The 14552-nt window shown below is 42.8% G+C and overlaps 1 protein-coding gene across 2 annotated transcripts in view; it reads left to right on the top strand.

Moving 5' to 3' along the window:
- Positions 1 to 14552, top strand: part of LOC143923705 (uncharacterized) — a 167141-nt gene that overhangs the window by 33018 nt on the left and 119571 nt on the right. For both annotated transcript variants that reach the window (XM_077447510.1, XM_077447509.1), the window contains exons 6-7: positions 1542 to 1844; positions 7169 to 7513. In XM_077447510.1, the coding sequence (XP_077303636.1) occupies positions 1542 to 1844; positions 7169 to 7513 (648 nt within the window). The remainder of the gene's footprint in view (positions 1 to 1541; positions 1845 to 7168; positions 7514 to 14552) is intronic.

Below are 14552 nucleotides of genomic sequence, written 5' to 3'. Positions count from 1 at the left end.
AGAAGCGTGTTCCCTATCAGGGGGTGTGCTTTCAGATCCTTGGGGAGAGAATCGTAACACCACAGTGCACCTTTCAGCGCAAACTGTCGTTTGGGCCTGCTCCACCCGTACCCACACTTTGGATGTTGCATTATGCCTCCAATCCAAAATTCGGCCCAACAGAGTGTCTCTTGACTTATTTCTGGTCTATGGGAAATCTTCTCACGTGGACCAGGAGACAGTATTCTATCAGCTTCATATTATATATTGGCATATGCTATCTAAGAATGTTCTGTAATGGCCCATAGTCAGCAACAAACCGTACTTAAAGCCCAACTCTCAATCTAAAAATTCTCTCTTGCAACCGTACTTAAAGCCCAACTCTCAATCTAAAAATTCTCTCTTGCAGTGGGGTTGAACCTGTATTGCTAGGATTAACTGTTCATTTAGGTCTAGCAGACAGTGGTCCCCATGCCCTTTAATAGAAGGCTTGTACCGTTTACTTGGACAGCATCCCCTGAATAAGCCCAATATATGGGTGAAACATGTTGGGAACTTTATTTTTTTATGCTGTATCCATAAATACCTATTGATTGTACTTGCTAAACTGCTGTACTTTTTATCAATTTGAATTATTTTTTTTCTAAAATAATAAAAAATCTTTCTGATATAATATAGTTGTTACTACTATTTCTCAAATTAAGCACCCTAAAAATCCCATTCCTCTTTTCCTATATACAATCTATTAAGGGATAAGGTGCTATTGCTAAGTTGATAGGTCTGTGGTCAAAAGTTGATAGGTCTGTGATCAAAAAAACTTTTCTGAAATTCTGACGAAAATACAGATTATGTAAAATCCAATTGTATGTGGGCTCTATTGGACTTTTTCCGTCGGAATTTCTGACAGAAAAAGTTTCAGAGCAGGATTTAAAATTTTCCGACAACAAAATCCGATCTGACTTTTTCCGATTGTGTGTAGAGAATTCCGATGCACAAAGTGTCACGCATGCACAGAAAAAATTGGGGGACTAAATCTATTGGCTACCGGCCTCTATGTAGTCCCGTCGTACGTTTTGTACGTCACCTCGTTCCGAACGATCGGATTTTCCAACAACTTTGTGCGACCGTGTGTATGCAACACAAGTTTTGGCCAAAATCCGTCGGAAAAAATCAGATGGATTTTGTGGTCAGAATATCCGACCGCGTGTATGGGGCATAAGAAAGAGTTTGGTGTCACCTAGTTTAGCTGATAAAGGCCTAAGGCTGGGTACATACTTGCCAAAAATCAGCTGATTCAGCAGGAACAGCCAACTTTTGGTCAGAGTGTACAGATGCCTTTTGTTGAAGGGACATGCTGGAAAACCAGCATCCAATCATTGTTTGCAGGAAGCGCTGATCAGTGTCTTCTGATGGGGTGGAGTCCCCCTGTCAGAATACAGTGACGCAGTGGGGAAGAAAGCCACACCAACATCACTTGCTTTGGTACAGCAATCTGGCAGGTTTTTTTACATACAACCCGTTCATTTTTGTATTTCACTCAAACATATTGCTTATTTCTGCAGCTAAACCCACGTTCGTTGAGCCTGTTCAGTTTACACTATCAGACCAAGGAGATGTACAAATATCAGTGAGATTACAGGGGTTTTATCCCCAGGAGATGGAGGTGGGATGGTTCTTCAAAAGAGGACAATCTGAAGAGAAAATTCCATCAGAGGTCATGAAGGGCAATTCTGGAGATACGTTTGATCTGGAGAGTAAATGTTCAGTTTCTGGAGAATTATTCAAAGATCCCTCATTCAAAGTCATTGTGAGATGGAAACATCAATCCATGGAGGAACCACAGTCCCGGGAGATGTCTATAAGAGGTAAGGACTACAGATTCTTTTTTAAATTTTGGAATATTACTAAACATGTTATAAGGCCTACTGAAGAATTTCTTTTCTATTCAGCAATTTACCCGCTTCTGAGTTTAGAGGTGCCAGACTGGAATGAATGTCATGCCGCGTACACGCGATGGGAATTCTCGTCAGAAAAAGCTCTGATGGTTTTCCCATCGGAATTCCGACGGAATTCTGATCAAAAGGATGAACCACCGCTCCAAAGTAATCCTCAAGGACTAAAGCTCTGTCTCCTATTGATGAGCCCCAGGTGCCAGGGCTGGACTGGGACAGAAATTTGTCCCTGGACTTCATCCAGACCGGCCCACTTACATTTTGAGTGTCCCATCAGCACTCCCTTGCATCAGTGTCCCATGAGCAGCCCCCTTACAACAGTGTCCCATTACCAGCCCCCTTACAACAGAGTGTCCCATTACCAGCCCCCTTACAACAGAGTGTCCCATTACCAGCCCCCTTACATCACAGTGTCCCATTACCAGCCCCCTTACATCACAGTGTCCCATTACCAGCCCCCTTACATCAGAGTGTCCCATTACCTGCCCCCTTACACCAGAGTGTCCCATTACCAGCCCCCTTACATCAGAGTGTCCCATCAGCACCCCTTTACATCAGTGTCCCATCAGCACCCCTTTACATCAGAGTGTCCCATCAGCACCCCTTTACATCAGAGTGTCCCATCAGCACCCCTTTACATCAGTGTCCCATCAGCACCCCCTTACATCAGAGTGTCCCATCAGCACCCCCTTACATCAGAGTGTCCCATCAGCACCCCCTTACATCAGAGTGTCCCATCAGCACCCCCTTACATCAGAGTGTCCCATCAGCACCCCCTTACATCAGAGTGTCCCATCAGCACCCCCTTACATCAGAGTGTCCCATCAGCACCCCCCTTACATCAGTGTCCCATCAGCAGCCCCCTTACATCAGAGTGTCCCATCAGCAGCCCCCTTACATCAGAGTAGCCCACTGAGCCATCGGTCCACCGGGAGACTCCCGGTAGTCCCGATGGCCAGTACATGGCTGTCAGGTGCTGGCCATTACACACACCATGAGCAAACAAGCAGGACAAAACTCTGGATAGCCGCACACTGGAAAAAGACTTGAAATCCCATCTTTAATTGAAACAATGTGGGTCACATCAAAACAAAATCAAAAAATCCACAGCAAAAGAATAACAGGGTACAGGAAAATACTGACACGTTTCGCACCGTAATCAGTGCTTACTCACACCAAATTCCGACCGCCAAGAACGCGGTGACATACAACACGTACGACGGGACTAGAAAAAGGAAGTTCAACACCTAGTAGCCAATAGCTTCCATCTTGTAGTCGAATCTGAGCATGCGTGAGTTTTTGTGTGTCGGAAATGCATACACACATGATCGGAATTTCCGATAGAAAGTTTTTCCATTGGGAAAATTGAGAACATGCTCTAAAATTTTTGCTGACAGGAATTCAGCCAGCTAAATTCCGATGGAGCATACACATGGTCGCATTTTCAGATGAAAAGCTCTCATCGGTATTTTGTTGGCCGAAATTCCGATCCTGTGTACGCGGCATCAGTTCTTTAGAACCAAGAATTCTGAAAGATGTTGACACATTTTCTTATGAGCCCTTGTGCCATGGAACTGTGTTTCCAAGATAGCTTTGCAAAGCCCTCTGACACCAAATTTGTATGGAGAATACGGTGGTGTACTACTGACTTGATGGGATCCAGATAGTTTAATCCACCAATTATTAGTTTAATGAAAGCCTTATAAATACAGACAATTTTCTTCTAAGTTTCTTATGAGCCAGCTGGATCCTAGTCTTCATGTTAGCTTTGAAAACTGAAACTGTATTAACCTGGAGACGGGGAAAAATAACGAGTAGCACAGACTGGGGCCAAACGAATTTGTAAATCAGAACTACAGGAACATAGCGAATAAAAAACAACATTCCACACATAGACTTGTTGCTTCTGGTAGCAAACCATATATTGTATTATATGGATAAATTAAATCGACACATAAATGGATTGAATTAGACATGTGCAGAACGAAAAAATTTGTTTAGCTTTGATTCGTTACTTACATACATTTATTTAGTTACATCTGTTTCATTCATTTAATTTGTTTTCGGGATTCATTTTGTTTTATTCGTTTTCAAGTCGATTCGAATTTTTCAAATTTGCATCGATTCAAATTTTTTCAAATTCGCATTGATTCAAAAAGTATTCAAATAGTTTTCCAATTTTCCAAAGAGAATAAAATAAAATAGAAAATAAAGGAATGAAATAGGAAAAAAATTAAATAGCATAGAAAAGAATATAAATATTAAATAATAGTGATGCGCTAAAATCAATATTCCACCAAAAAACTAAAGTGCAATGTGCAAACTGTGCAAAGTGCTATGTGCAACAATGTAACAATAGGGGTAAAAATCACCACGAACCCCCCACCACTGTAGTATCAACAAATGTTGCCAACTGATACTACAGTGGTGGGGGGTTCGTGGTGATTTTTACCTCTATTGTTACATTGTTGCACATAGCACTTTGCATATTGCACTTTAGTTCTTGGTGAAATATTGATTTTAACGCATCACTATTATTTAATATTTACTGAATTTGGTGACTGACCACGTTTAAGTGAGTGCAGCTTTTTCATTTAGGCACGTTCCACTCAGGATCCATATTTGCGCTTTAGTATTTTTTAGTTTTATAGAAAAGAATATAACAGAAAATAAAAGAATAGAATATAATAGAGTAAAAACGGAACACAATAGGATAGAATATAAAAGAACAGAATAGAATAGAATAGGAAGGAAAGACTAGAATAAAAAAAGAGAATAGAATAAAATAGACAGATTATAACCATCTCCTTAAATTTGAATATAATAGAAAAGAATAGAATAAAAAAAAATAGAATAGAAATAATATTAAAAAAAGGTGGAAATGTCTCTCGCGCTACTAGGAGTACCTAATAAATGTCACTAGTAACAGAAATAAAGTAATAATAATTGTGTATTTAATGTAGCAAAACCTAGAAGTGCATCTAAAGGTGAACACATGGAGGGGAATTGTTATGAATAAATTTGGGTTTTTTGATCACCTTACCTTATCCTATCTATTGGAGGAATATCTGAGAGCGAAGCTGCAGTGCATACTCCCTAATGAAGTGCCCATAAGTGACATTGGAGACCCCTGATTATTTATGGATGCAATATACTTCTAGAATTAAGGTGAGAGTTTTTGGAGACTTGAGCACTGAGGCCGCGTACACACGGGCAGACTGTTCGCTCAACTTTGTCCGCTGAACAGTGTTTCGGCGGACAGTCCGCTCGTGTGTGGGCTTTCAGCGGACAGTTTCAGCGAACAGTCTGCTGAACAAAGTTTTTTGGAATTTCAGAAAAACTGTCCGCTGAAACTTTGTTTCAGCGGACAGTCCCCTCGTGTGTAGGCTTGTTCGTCAAACTAAGTTCCGCGCATGCTCAGAAAAGATTTACACGCCGAAGGTTGCATTGCAGTGTATAGGACGTCGTTTTCTAGTCCCGTCGTACGTGCCGTTCACGTCATCGCGCACGGTTTCAGCGGACTGTTCGTTCGTCGTGTGTGGGCAAGTCCGTCCATGCTAATTTTGAGCGGACTGTCCGCTGAAACTGTTTGACGAACAAAGTTGAGCGAACAGTCCCCGCGTGTGTACGCGGCCTAAGAGGCTGCTTTCAAAATATCGAGGAACATACATGGACATGTCAAAGTATTGACATTTATTTATTAATTCTCTCTATTTGGATCCATCAGTCCGGGAAGACTGCGAAATTTAGAACATTATATGTATCCCTTTATTCACTATTTTAGAGGCTTTTAGCCTCATTATATAAACCCTCTTGGGATTTACTGACATGTATGTTCTTTTTTATTTTATCTTTGAAGGTTAATCACCTCACGTGACTTTAGGAATTATTTTGAACATTTTATAGCTATTTTTGCACAGTTTTCTATTTAGCACATTTGGGACACCTTGTTGACAATTTTTGCATATTGTATTTTTGCATATTGTTATATACGTGGAGGCACTCTACCTCCTTTTGTTGAGTGATTTATCTGCTGGGTATTTCATTACAGTGTCTTTTAGTGATAGTTATTTATTTTTTGCGCAAAATCACTTCATACAGAATAGAAATAATATAACCAATAGAATAGAAAATAACATAATAGTATAGAAAAAAAAACAATAGAATAGAATGAATATAACCATCTTCCTATTCTAATCTATTCCTTTCTATTCAAATTCTAATTGATTCTATTTGAATTTTGGGAAATGGTTATATTCTTTCTATTCTAATCTATTCCGATCTATTGTTTTTTTTTTTTTAATTAAATTTTGTGCTTATTTGTTTATTCTATTCTATTATTTTCTATTATTTTATTTTCTATTCTATTATTTTCTATTCTATTACTTTCTATTCAAATTCATTCTATTTGAAATTAGAATTTCACAAGATGGTTATATTCTTTCTATTCTATTCTGTTTTTTTTATAGTATTCTGTTATTTTCTATTCTATTCTAATCTATTCTTTTATATTTTATTCAAATTTGAATTGCTTCTATTTGAATTTTGGGAAATGGTTATATTATTTCTATTCTGCTCTATTATTTTTTTATTATTATTATATTAATTTCCATTCTAATATAGTCTATTTTATTATATTCTTCTTTTCTATTCTATTCTTTTCTTATGTATTCAAATGTGTTCTATTTGAAATTCGAATTTCAGAAGATGGTTATATTCTATGTTATTCTATTCTTTTCTATTCTATTTGTTTCTATTATATTCTAGTCTATTCTGTTTTTTTATTTTCTAATCTATTTTGTTCTGTTTTAATCTATTATATTCTATTCTTTTATTTTCTGTTATATTCTTTTCTAGCTTATACATTTTTTTCTATTCTATTCCTTTATCGTCTATTATATTTTATTCTCTTTGGAAATTGGAAAACTATTCCAATTATAAATCTTTTCGAATTTGAAAAATATTTGAGTTAGAAAACGTTTCAAATTCAAAAACTGAATTGGGAAGGTATTCAAAAATGAATTTCGTCCGAATTTTTTTTTTTCGTTATTTTGGATTCATTTAAATTCAGTACTATTGTAATTTGGAAATTCGGATACATCTGATTTTTCCAAAAAACAAAAATTTGTCCGAATTTTAATTCAAAACTAAATGAACCGCACAAGTCTATAAATAATTATATGAAATGGAATATGCAAGCAAAAATCGGTTCCCACAAGTGTTTTTCCCTTTTTCAGACCTCCCGTGGCGTCCAAAACTGCAGAAGTTTCCAATAGAGACTGTCTTCCAAGGTAAAGAGGTTCTTTTACAGTGCCGAGTGTCAGACTACTTCCCCGATGCTCTGACTGTAAAATGGTTTGAGAGGAAAATGGGCAATCAGGACTTGGAGGAAATCTCCAGTTCTCAGAAATACAAAATTACAGAAATCTCATCACACAGGATGGAGAACCAAACTTTCTCTTCTACAGCGGTTTTATCTTACAAGAGGTCTGATCTGTCGGAGAATGGAGTAGAGTTTATTTGCAGAGTGGGACATCCCAGCCTGGATACACCCATCCAAACCAGTATTATACAGTGCAGAGGTAATTATAATTATTTTATCATTTATTGTGTATAATGGGAACATTGTGTATAATGGGAACATGCTTCCCATTCCCAGACCAGTAATAAACAGAAAATACTTTGGGCCAAATTTACCAAATAGAGAGTTAATCAGAAACATACAATCATGTGCAGAATTATCAAAACAATGGAGGTTCTCCTTTCCATGATTGTATGTTTTTCCATACATATCTTTTCATACTTTAGTTGGTTTGGAGGGTGAGCAACCTTCAGCTTTGAGCCCAAAGAGTCCAGACCTCACACAAATGTAGCACCCCCTAGTGTGCTAGATGTAGATAGTTTTTTTTTTGTTTTTTTAGAGTAGGCTGTAGTATAGGTAAATTTGGCCTGGCTGAGAGTCAGGCTTGGTTGAATCTGGGTCAGGGTCGAGTGACTCTGCGAGGCTGGATCACTCAACAGGCAGCATCTCTGGTTCCTCCCCCCCGCTTGTTAGAACCTTGGAGAAGCTTGTAGAAGTGGAGTGTGGGGGTTTTGAGGAGCTACCTGGAGTATGGATGAGGGCCCTAGCCAATCCCTAGCAAATTGGGCTGGCAAGGGGCAGGCCACCTCATAAATACTCTAGGGTCATGCCAGCAAGGGACAGTTGGATGGGTGTGACCTCAGGGCTGGGGATTGAGTGCTGGAGGCAGAATTGCCTCCCCATATTGTTTGAAGACCTCCATTGGGAGACCGTCGTCCCCTGGGGCCTTTGAGTTTGGAAAGAGGCTAAGAGCCCCTTGCAGTTCCTCCAGACTAATTGGAGAGTCCAGGAGTGCTCTGTGAGAGTCAGAAAGTTTAGGAGGTTCAATTCCCTGCAGGTAATCCCTTAAGTCAGTGGTCAAATAAGTCACCCTAGATTTGTACAAATCAGAGTAAAACCTCACCAGTTCTGCCATAACCTGAGTTTGGGTGTTTACCAGCCTCCCCCCCTCAGTGCGCAACGCTCCAATAGACGGAGACATCTGGGAGACCTTAACAATTTTGGCCAAAAGGCGGCCCGTTTGCTCTCCCTCCTCATAGAAGGCCTGCTTGTTAAAAAATCTTTTCCTGTCAGCTGCCTCCCTGGAAATCCGGGTAACCGCCTCCTGCGCGGCAAGCCACGCCACCCTAGCTGCCTCAGAGGGGTCGGTAAAGTAATCTGCCTCTAGTCGGCTTACCAGTCGTTCTGTCTGCTCCCTGATAGCATGCGATTTAGATTTGATCTCTGCCACCTCATTGATCATGAGTCCCCTGAGATACGCTTTAAACGTCTCCCATGCAAGCCTTAAATCAGAGTGGTTCTCATGTCGTCTCCAAAACTCAGAGATCTCAGTCAACACCCTGTCATGAGAAGGAAATAGATTAAGCCAAAATGCATTGAGTTTCCATGGTGCCCTCGGCAAATCCGTGGCCGGCTTGGCACACAAGGAAACCAATAGGGGCGAATGATCTGATATACCCCTCACCAGATATTTAATGTCCTCCAATAAATGGGTTGCTTGAGGTGAGCAGAGACACAGATCAATTCTCGACAGGGAGAGGTGGGTCTTCGAAAAACAAGAAAATTGTTTCTGTAGTGGGTTACGATTGCGCCACGGATCAGCCCATCCAAACTCCTCCGTAAACTTCCGCAATGCCGTTCGAGCCCTCGTGCTGGAAGCCGCCGGAGGCGGATGCTTATCCATAACTGGATCCATGTAGCAATTGAAGTCTCCCACAATAATAAAGGGTACATCCGAGTGGCCCAGTTGATGTCAGCAGGACCCTCATCACCTCTGTCGTGAAAGGAGGTGGCACATATATAGCAGCAATTATACAATGCAATTGGTAAATTTTACACAGTAGTATCACATATCGTCCCTCAGCATCTATCAATTTGTCCAACAGTTGGAAATCTATGGCCTGATGCACCAGCACACTCACCCCCCTGGAATAAGAGGTGTGAGTGGAATGGAATGCACTACCCACCCAGGAAAATCCCAGGCAGGAGTTCGTCTCCGGTACCAAATGAGTCTCCTGCAGTGCATAAATGGCAGGGGAGTATTTCTTAAGAATAATGGTTACCATGGAACGTTTCAGAGGATTCTTAATGTTCCAAGACAACAAAGATACCGTACTCATTAAGATAATCACTCATAGATATGATAGGGTAAGGCAACGTGTGTACCCTAGGCGCTTTAGCGTGTGCATATGTGTGGGGTGCCAAGTGTGACAAAATCGTGATACCTGAGTTCCAATTAAAGGAGTCCGCTGTGGCATGAAAGGCGAAACAGCATATAACACAGTTCCTCCTGTACGCCTGCCGGTTCCTACTCAAGCTGAAGCTGCGGCAATAACAGGACAAAAAAATAAGAATCATAGCTGCTAAGCAAAAAATCTCCCAGTCCCCGTGGGTGCATAGAGGGTAACACTCTCCAAAGAGTGAGAGTGGTCTCTCCAGCCGACAGAATAGGGGGTAGGTGTCATTCAGTTGAATGGGGGAAAACCGAGATAAAGAGTATTGTAACATTGGGGTGTTTAGCTCAATTGGTAGATGCATTTTTTTTTAGTCCACATCAGGCAGGCGTTTATGGTTAAGGGCCTGGTAGCCCACGTTTATTATAAGAAAAACAAAATATTAGTCCATCCAGAAATCCCACTCAGGGGTCCAATCTTAAATTAAATACACACAATCCAAATGAAAATGCTAGCCCACCTGGCTACTCTTCAACAGTAGTGCTGCTATAGGTACTTGCCCTTCCAACGAGCTGCTTGGATACACACAGTCTTAGGCTCCTTGGACGCACACAGCTTCAAGCCTTTTAACGCACACAGCTTTGGACTCCTTGGACGCACACAGCTTCAACCCTTCAACGCACACAGCTTTGGGCTCTTTGGACGCACACAGCTTTAACTCTTCAACGCACACAGCTTTGGGCTCTTTGGACAGGCACAGCAGCAAGCTACTCCACTCCACCATCCCTCACCAACAGCCCTTCATTATATGGCCTGTGTGCAGCTGGGCGCACACCCTGCTCGTTATCACCAAGACCTGGACACAGGGTTGGAGATCCCTTTTTCCTCCAATTTCATAGGGACAGAGCCTCGCTCTGTCACATATCCCCCCCCCCCCCTTTGTTTCGATCCGGAGGGAGGAACACCAGCACCCATCATGATGGTTGGGACACCTCTGTGCTGGCTGTCAGCCACGTAGGCCCAACCTTTTTCCGGGTGTGCTTCCAGGAACATTCCCCCCCTTTGTTTCGACCCAGAGGGTGGAACCCCCAAGTTACTTTTGGCACCTCTGTGCCAGATACCATTTACAGAAGTACACTCCTGTCCAACCTCGCTTCTCCTAACGGGGAACTCTACCCAATGCCTCCTTTGGTGTCTCCCTCTAAGCCTTACTGTCACTCTGCTATGAGCTTTGATGCAACCTTCCCAACTTTTCTTCCGAGTGCATTTCCATAAGCACTTCCTCTCCTGAAATCTTAATGGGTTCCCGTTGGTCTTTCTACCAACCCTTCTGCCTCCACGCTTCAGGTTCCCAGGTTTCCCCAAAACTTTCTCAGCAGTACTGTTCTGAGACTGTAGGGGGCCTATTTCTATAGTGTTTAGAACGGAAACCCACCTCTTATTTCTGGTACCTGACTCAGCAGTCACTAATTGATTACCAGGTTTACCTGTACCTTTGGGCACCACATTATCATGTACCATTAACACATTATTTGGTTCATCATTGACAGACATATTCAAACCAACATTAGACCTCTCAATGTTGCACATGTCACCAATGCCTTTTTTTTCAAAATTTGCTAGGGCAGAGTCTGCAGAGGGCACACATACCAGAGGGCCGCCATCACCCACAGGAACCTCACAGGATGCCACCTCCCCTGGGTTCACCCACTCTGCAGGCAGCTGTCCTACCACTTGACCCGTTCTGATGCCATCTGTATTTTTATCCACCGGAACAGGCAAGCTCTCGTCTGATCCACATACAATTTTTACCACGCTCCTTGCCCATTCCCCTGTCCCGGGGATCTTATTAGGTTTGTCACCTAAACCAAGCACTGGACTGGGGACCCCAGTCTCTTTAACCACCTTTGTTTGAGCCCTGGTCAGGATCTCTGCTGCTTTCAGGTCCACACATGGCCCTTCCACCTCATGTGGTTTTTCTACTGGTGCAGTATACACGCCCTTCACCAACTGACCAGCACCACACTGGACCATAGCAGCAGAAATGCTTCCCATCTGGCTTTTAGGAGGTGTAACCACAGGCAATTTAGGCTTATTTTCAACTTCTCCAACATCTGTCTCAAATATTTCTTCTGGATCTAATCTAGCAGCATACGTAGCGGCAACTTTTAACAAAAGTAGCAAATTTAGGAATAAACCATTCCTGTCCTGTTTTGCTTTGCTCTGTACAGCCTGCCTTACAGTGTTCCACCTAGTGGTACTCCGCAGTACCAGACCATCAGACTGTGGAGGAGACACACTAGTATAGATTGGCTATACATCCCAAAGTTCAAGCATCTCTTTTAATGCTTCGGTTATAAACCAGGCCCTTGACTCCAGACCTAAGTCCTTCCTGGGGATTTTCATGACACTGGGGATGCAGAGAGACTCACTTGCTGAGACTTGAAAAGTTTCGACGGTTAACGGAACCTTCTTGCAGCTGGAGGTAAACACAGCCTGGTGCTCCACCAGAGCGCTGCCAATTGCTGGACTCATACCCAACTTCTCAGGCTCAGCATCAGTGAACTGCTCCAGAACATTACCAGTGACGTCACATTGACACTCCATGCCAACCTCAGTTTTGTAGGTCACGGACAATGTCTCTGCTGTGCCCTTATTTGGTTCATCCTGCTCACCAGGGTTAACCCCTGCAGCAGCCATCGCGCCCTCAGGTACAGGCTGTTCTGCAGCCCCTCCTGCTGGCCCAGCAGAAACCGTGTCCACCTTATTTTTGTGCATAAAAGCCTCATCTATCAGGGAGATAAGATTTTCACCCCAACTATTCCAATCTATTGTATGTGAGCTCCCTTCTGCGGTACTCCTCAGAACCGATCCTTCTGCCCAAGTAGACACATACGAACAGACTGGCTTAGTTGCAAACTCATTACACCAGTCATTGTAAATCACGTCAGACTGTGGTAGCACAGGTTGCAATACACCATATTCACCACCTTTCTCTGCTTGCATTTCATAAACCTCACACACTTTTGCATTTTTCACAGGTTGTGTTAATCCACCATTTACCTGCACATTTTTAGTACTAGCAGCTTGCACTAACACATTACCATTACACAGTACAGTTCCATTCTGTCCCACCAGAGTGACATCGCAGTTATCCAGGGCAACCTCTGACTCCAACACATGAAGTTCCCTGGAGATTCCTGTGGACAACTGTGCTGTCTTACCACCAGTTGCTACAGGCAACGGCCCATTTTTGATAACCCCAGGTTCTTTCAGAGCAAAAGTTTTCCCAACAGCATTAAACTTTTCATTAACAGTAACACTTATAGCATTTTTCGCATTTGTAGGCTGTCCTAGCCCATGGTCAACTTGAGCCTGAGAGTCATTAGACACAACACTTTTAGTCATCAACACAGGTTCTATTTGGATTTTAACCCTTGCATTCCCACTATATAGGGAAAAGTCATTCTCAAGTGCACATTCAGTGGCCCCACTAACTGGGGTCACTCTCACATCGTCATGGACAGTCTCGTAACCAGTCCTTTTATACATGAAATCAGAAGTTCCAGCCATCATTTCATTAAAGACAGTCTTACCCACCGCAGTAGTTGGTGTCACCATCTTCATGTGAGTACGTCGTCTTATGCACCAGTCCTCTGCTGCACTTTTACTGGCCAACTCCTCCTGGTGGCCATGGGATGAAACTACAGCAGGCATCTCCCACCGTTTAGCACCCCCTGCAGGTACAACAGGAAACTTCTTGTTGCTAGGGGTGACTGCAAACATATTTTCACCGGAATCTGGGCCTACAGACAAAACTTTCTCAGCAACATTATCTCCAGCCGTATTCCACAACCTAGGGCAAGAAAACATGCCATGCCCCAGCTGGCCACATTCCAGGCATGGTACTGGACAATCACCAGCGATTCTCTCCTGGTGATTCCCAGCTGGCCGGAATGCACAGGCCTCTTTGTGAGGACGCTGAACCAAACCTCTACTGCAGCTCCTTTCAGGCATACATTTCACTCCGGTTGCCATGGGAGACCGCACTCTCCCAGCAGAACTTTGCTGGCTCTCTCCAACATGATAAATTGGCTCCTCCTTAAGCCACTTTCCACGATCCTTATTAGACATAGCCCATGGTACAGAGACAGCCCGACTGGCTTCCTCTGTGTTGCTATGGGCAACCACTCTCATCCTCAGCCTTTGATCAGCCTCTCTCCTTGCATATAGCATGGGCTTCTCTCTGCTGGATCCCGTCTCATGCTGTGACACATTCACATCTTTCACAATAGCTGTTTTAACTGCATCAGCTTTGCCAGGGGCAACAACAGCCCTCTTCCAGTTATGGACATCCAGCGGCTTTCCCCTTGCACTGAGGGTTGGCTTCCTTTCCTCTGTAGCTTGGTTCAGTGCTGCTAAATGCCGCTTGCACCAATCCACTGCAGATTCAAATGCTGGTGGACTCTCCATAACAGCAGTCACCTGTGCACTCATTGCACCAGTGTTGCTAGGGACAACCCCAGCCCTTTTTCTCCTTGATACACTCTGATCAGGTATGTATGGGGCTCGTTCGGGCGGTAACAACCCCTCCAACCACAGAGCTCTGTCCCTCATTTCAGCAAACCTGGCCTCTTTTAGGAGCTTTGACCGCCCCATACTTAGAGACTCCAGAACAACTTTAAACAGTCCAGGAAAATGAAAGTGTCTCTTTTAAAGCAAGTTGCTTTTCTCTTCATGCAAGCTTTCCTCACCTGCACATTGCACACACTGATTGTGCTGTCTCATACACACAAACACAGTTCATAGCAAGAAAAAAAAAAATTTGACTTTTCATTCACAGGTACACCACCTGCAACACGCAAT

Source organism: Lithobates pipiens, unplaced genomic scaffold (genome assembly GCF_037356315.1).
Source record: "Lithobates pipiens isolate NorthernLeopardFrog02 unplaced genomic scaffold, aLitPip1_a1.2 Scaffold_22, whole genome shotgun sequence".
Classification (NCBI taxonomy): Eukaryota; Metazoa; Chordata; class Amphibia; order Anura; family Ranidae; genus Lithobates; species Lithobates pipiens.
This window is presented reverse-complemented; position numbering and strand designations above follow the sequence as displayed.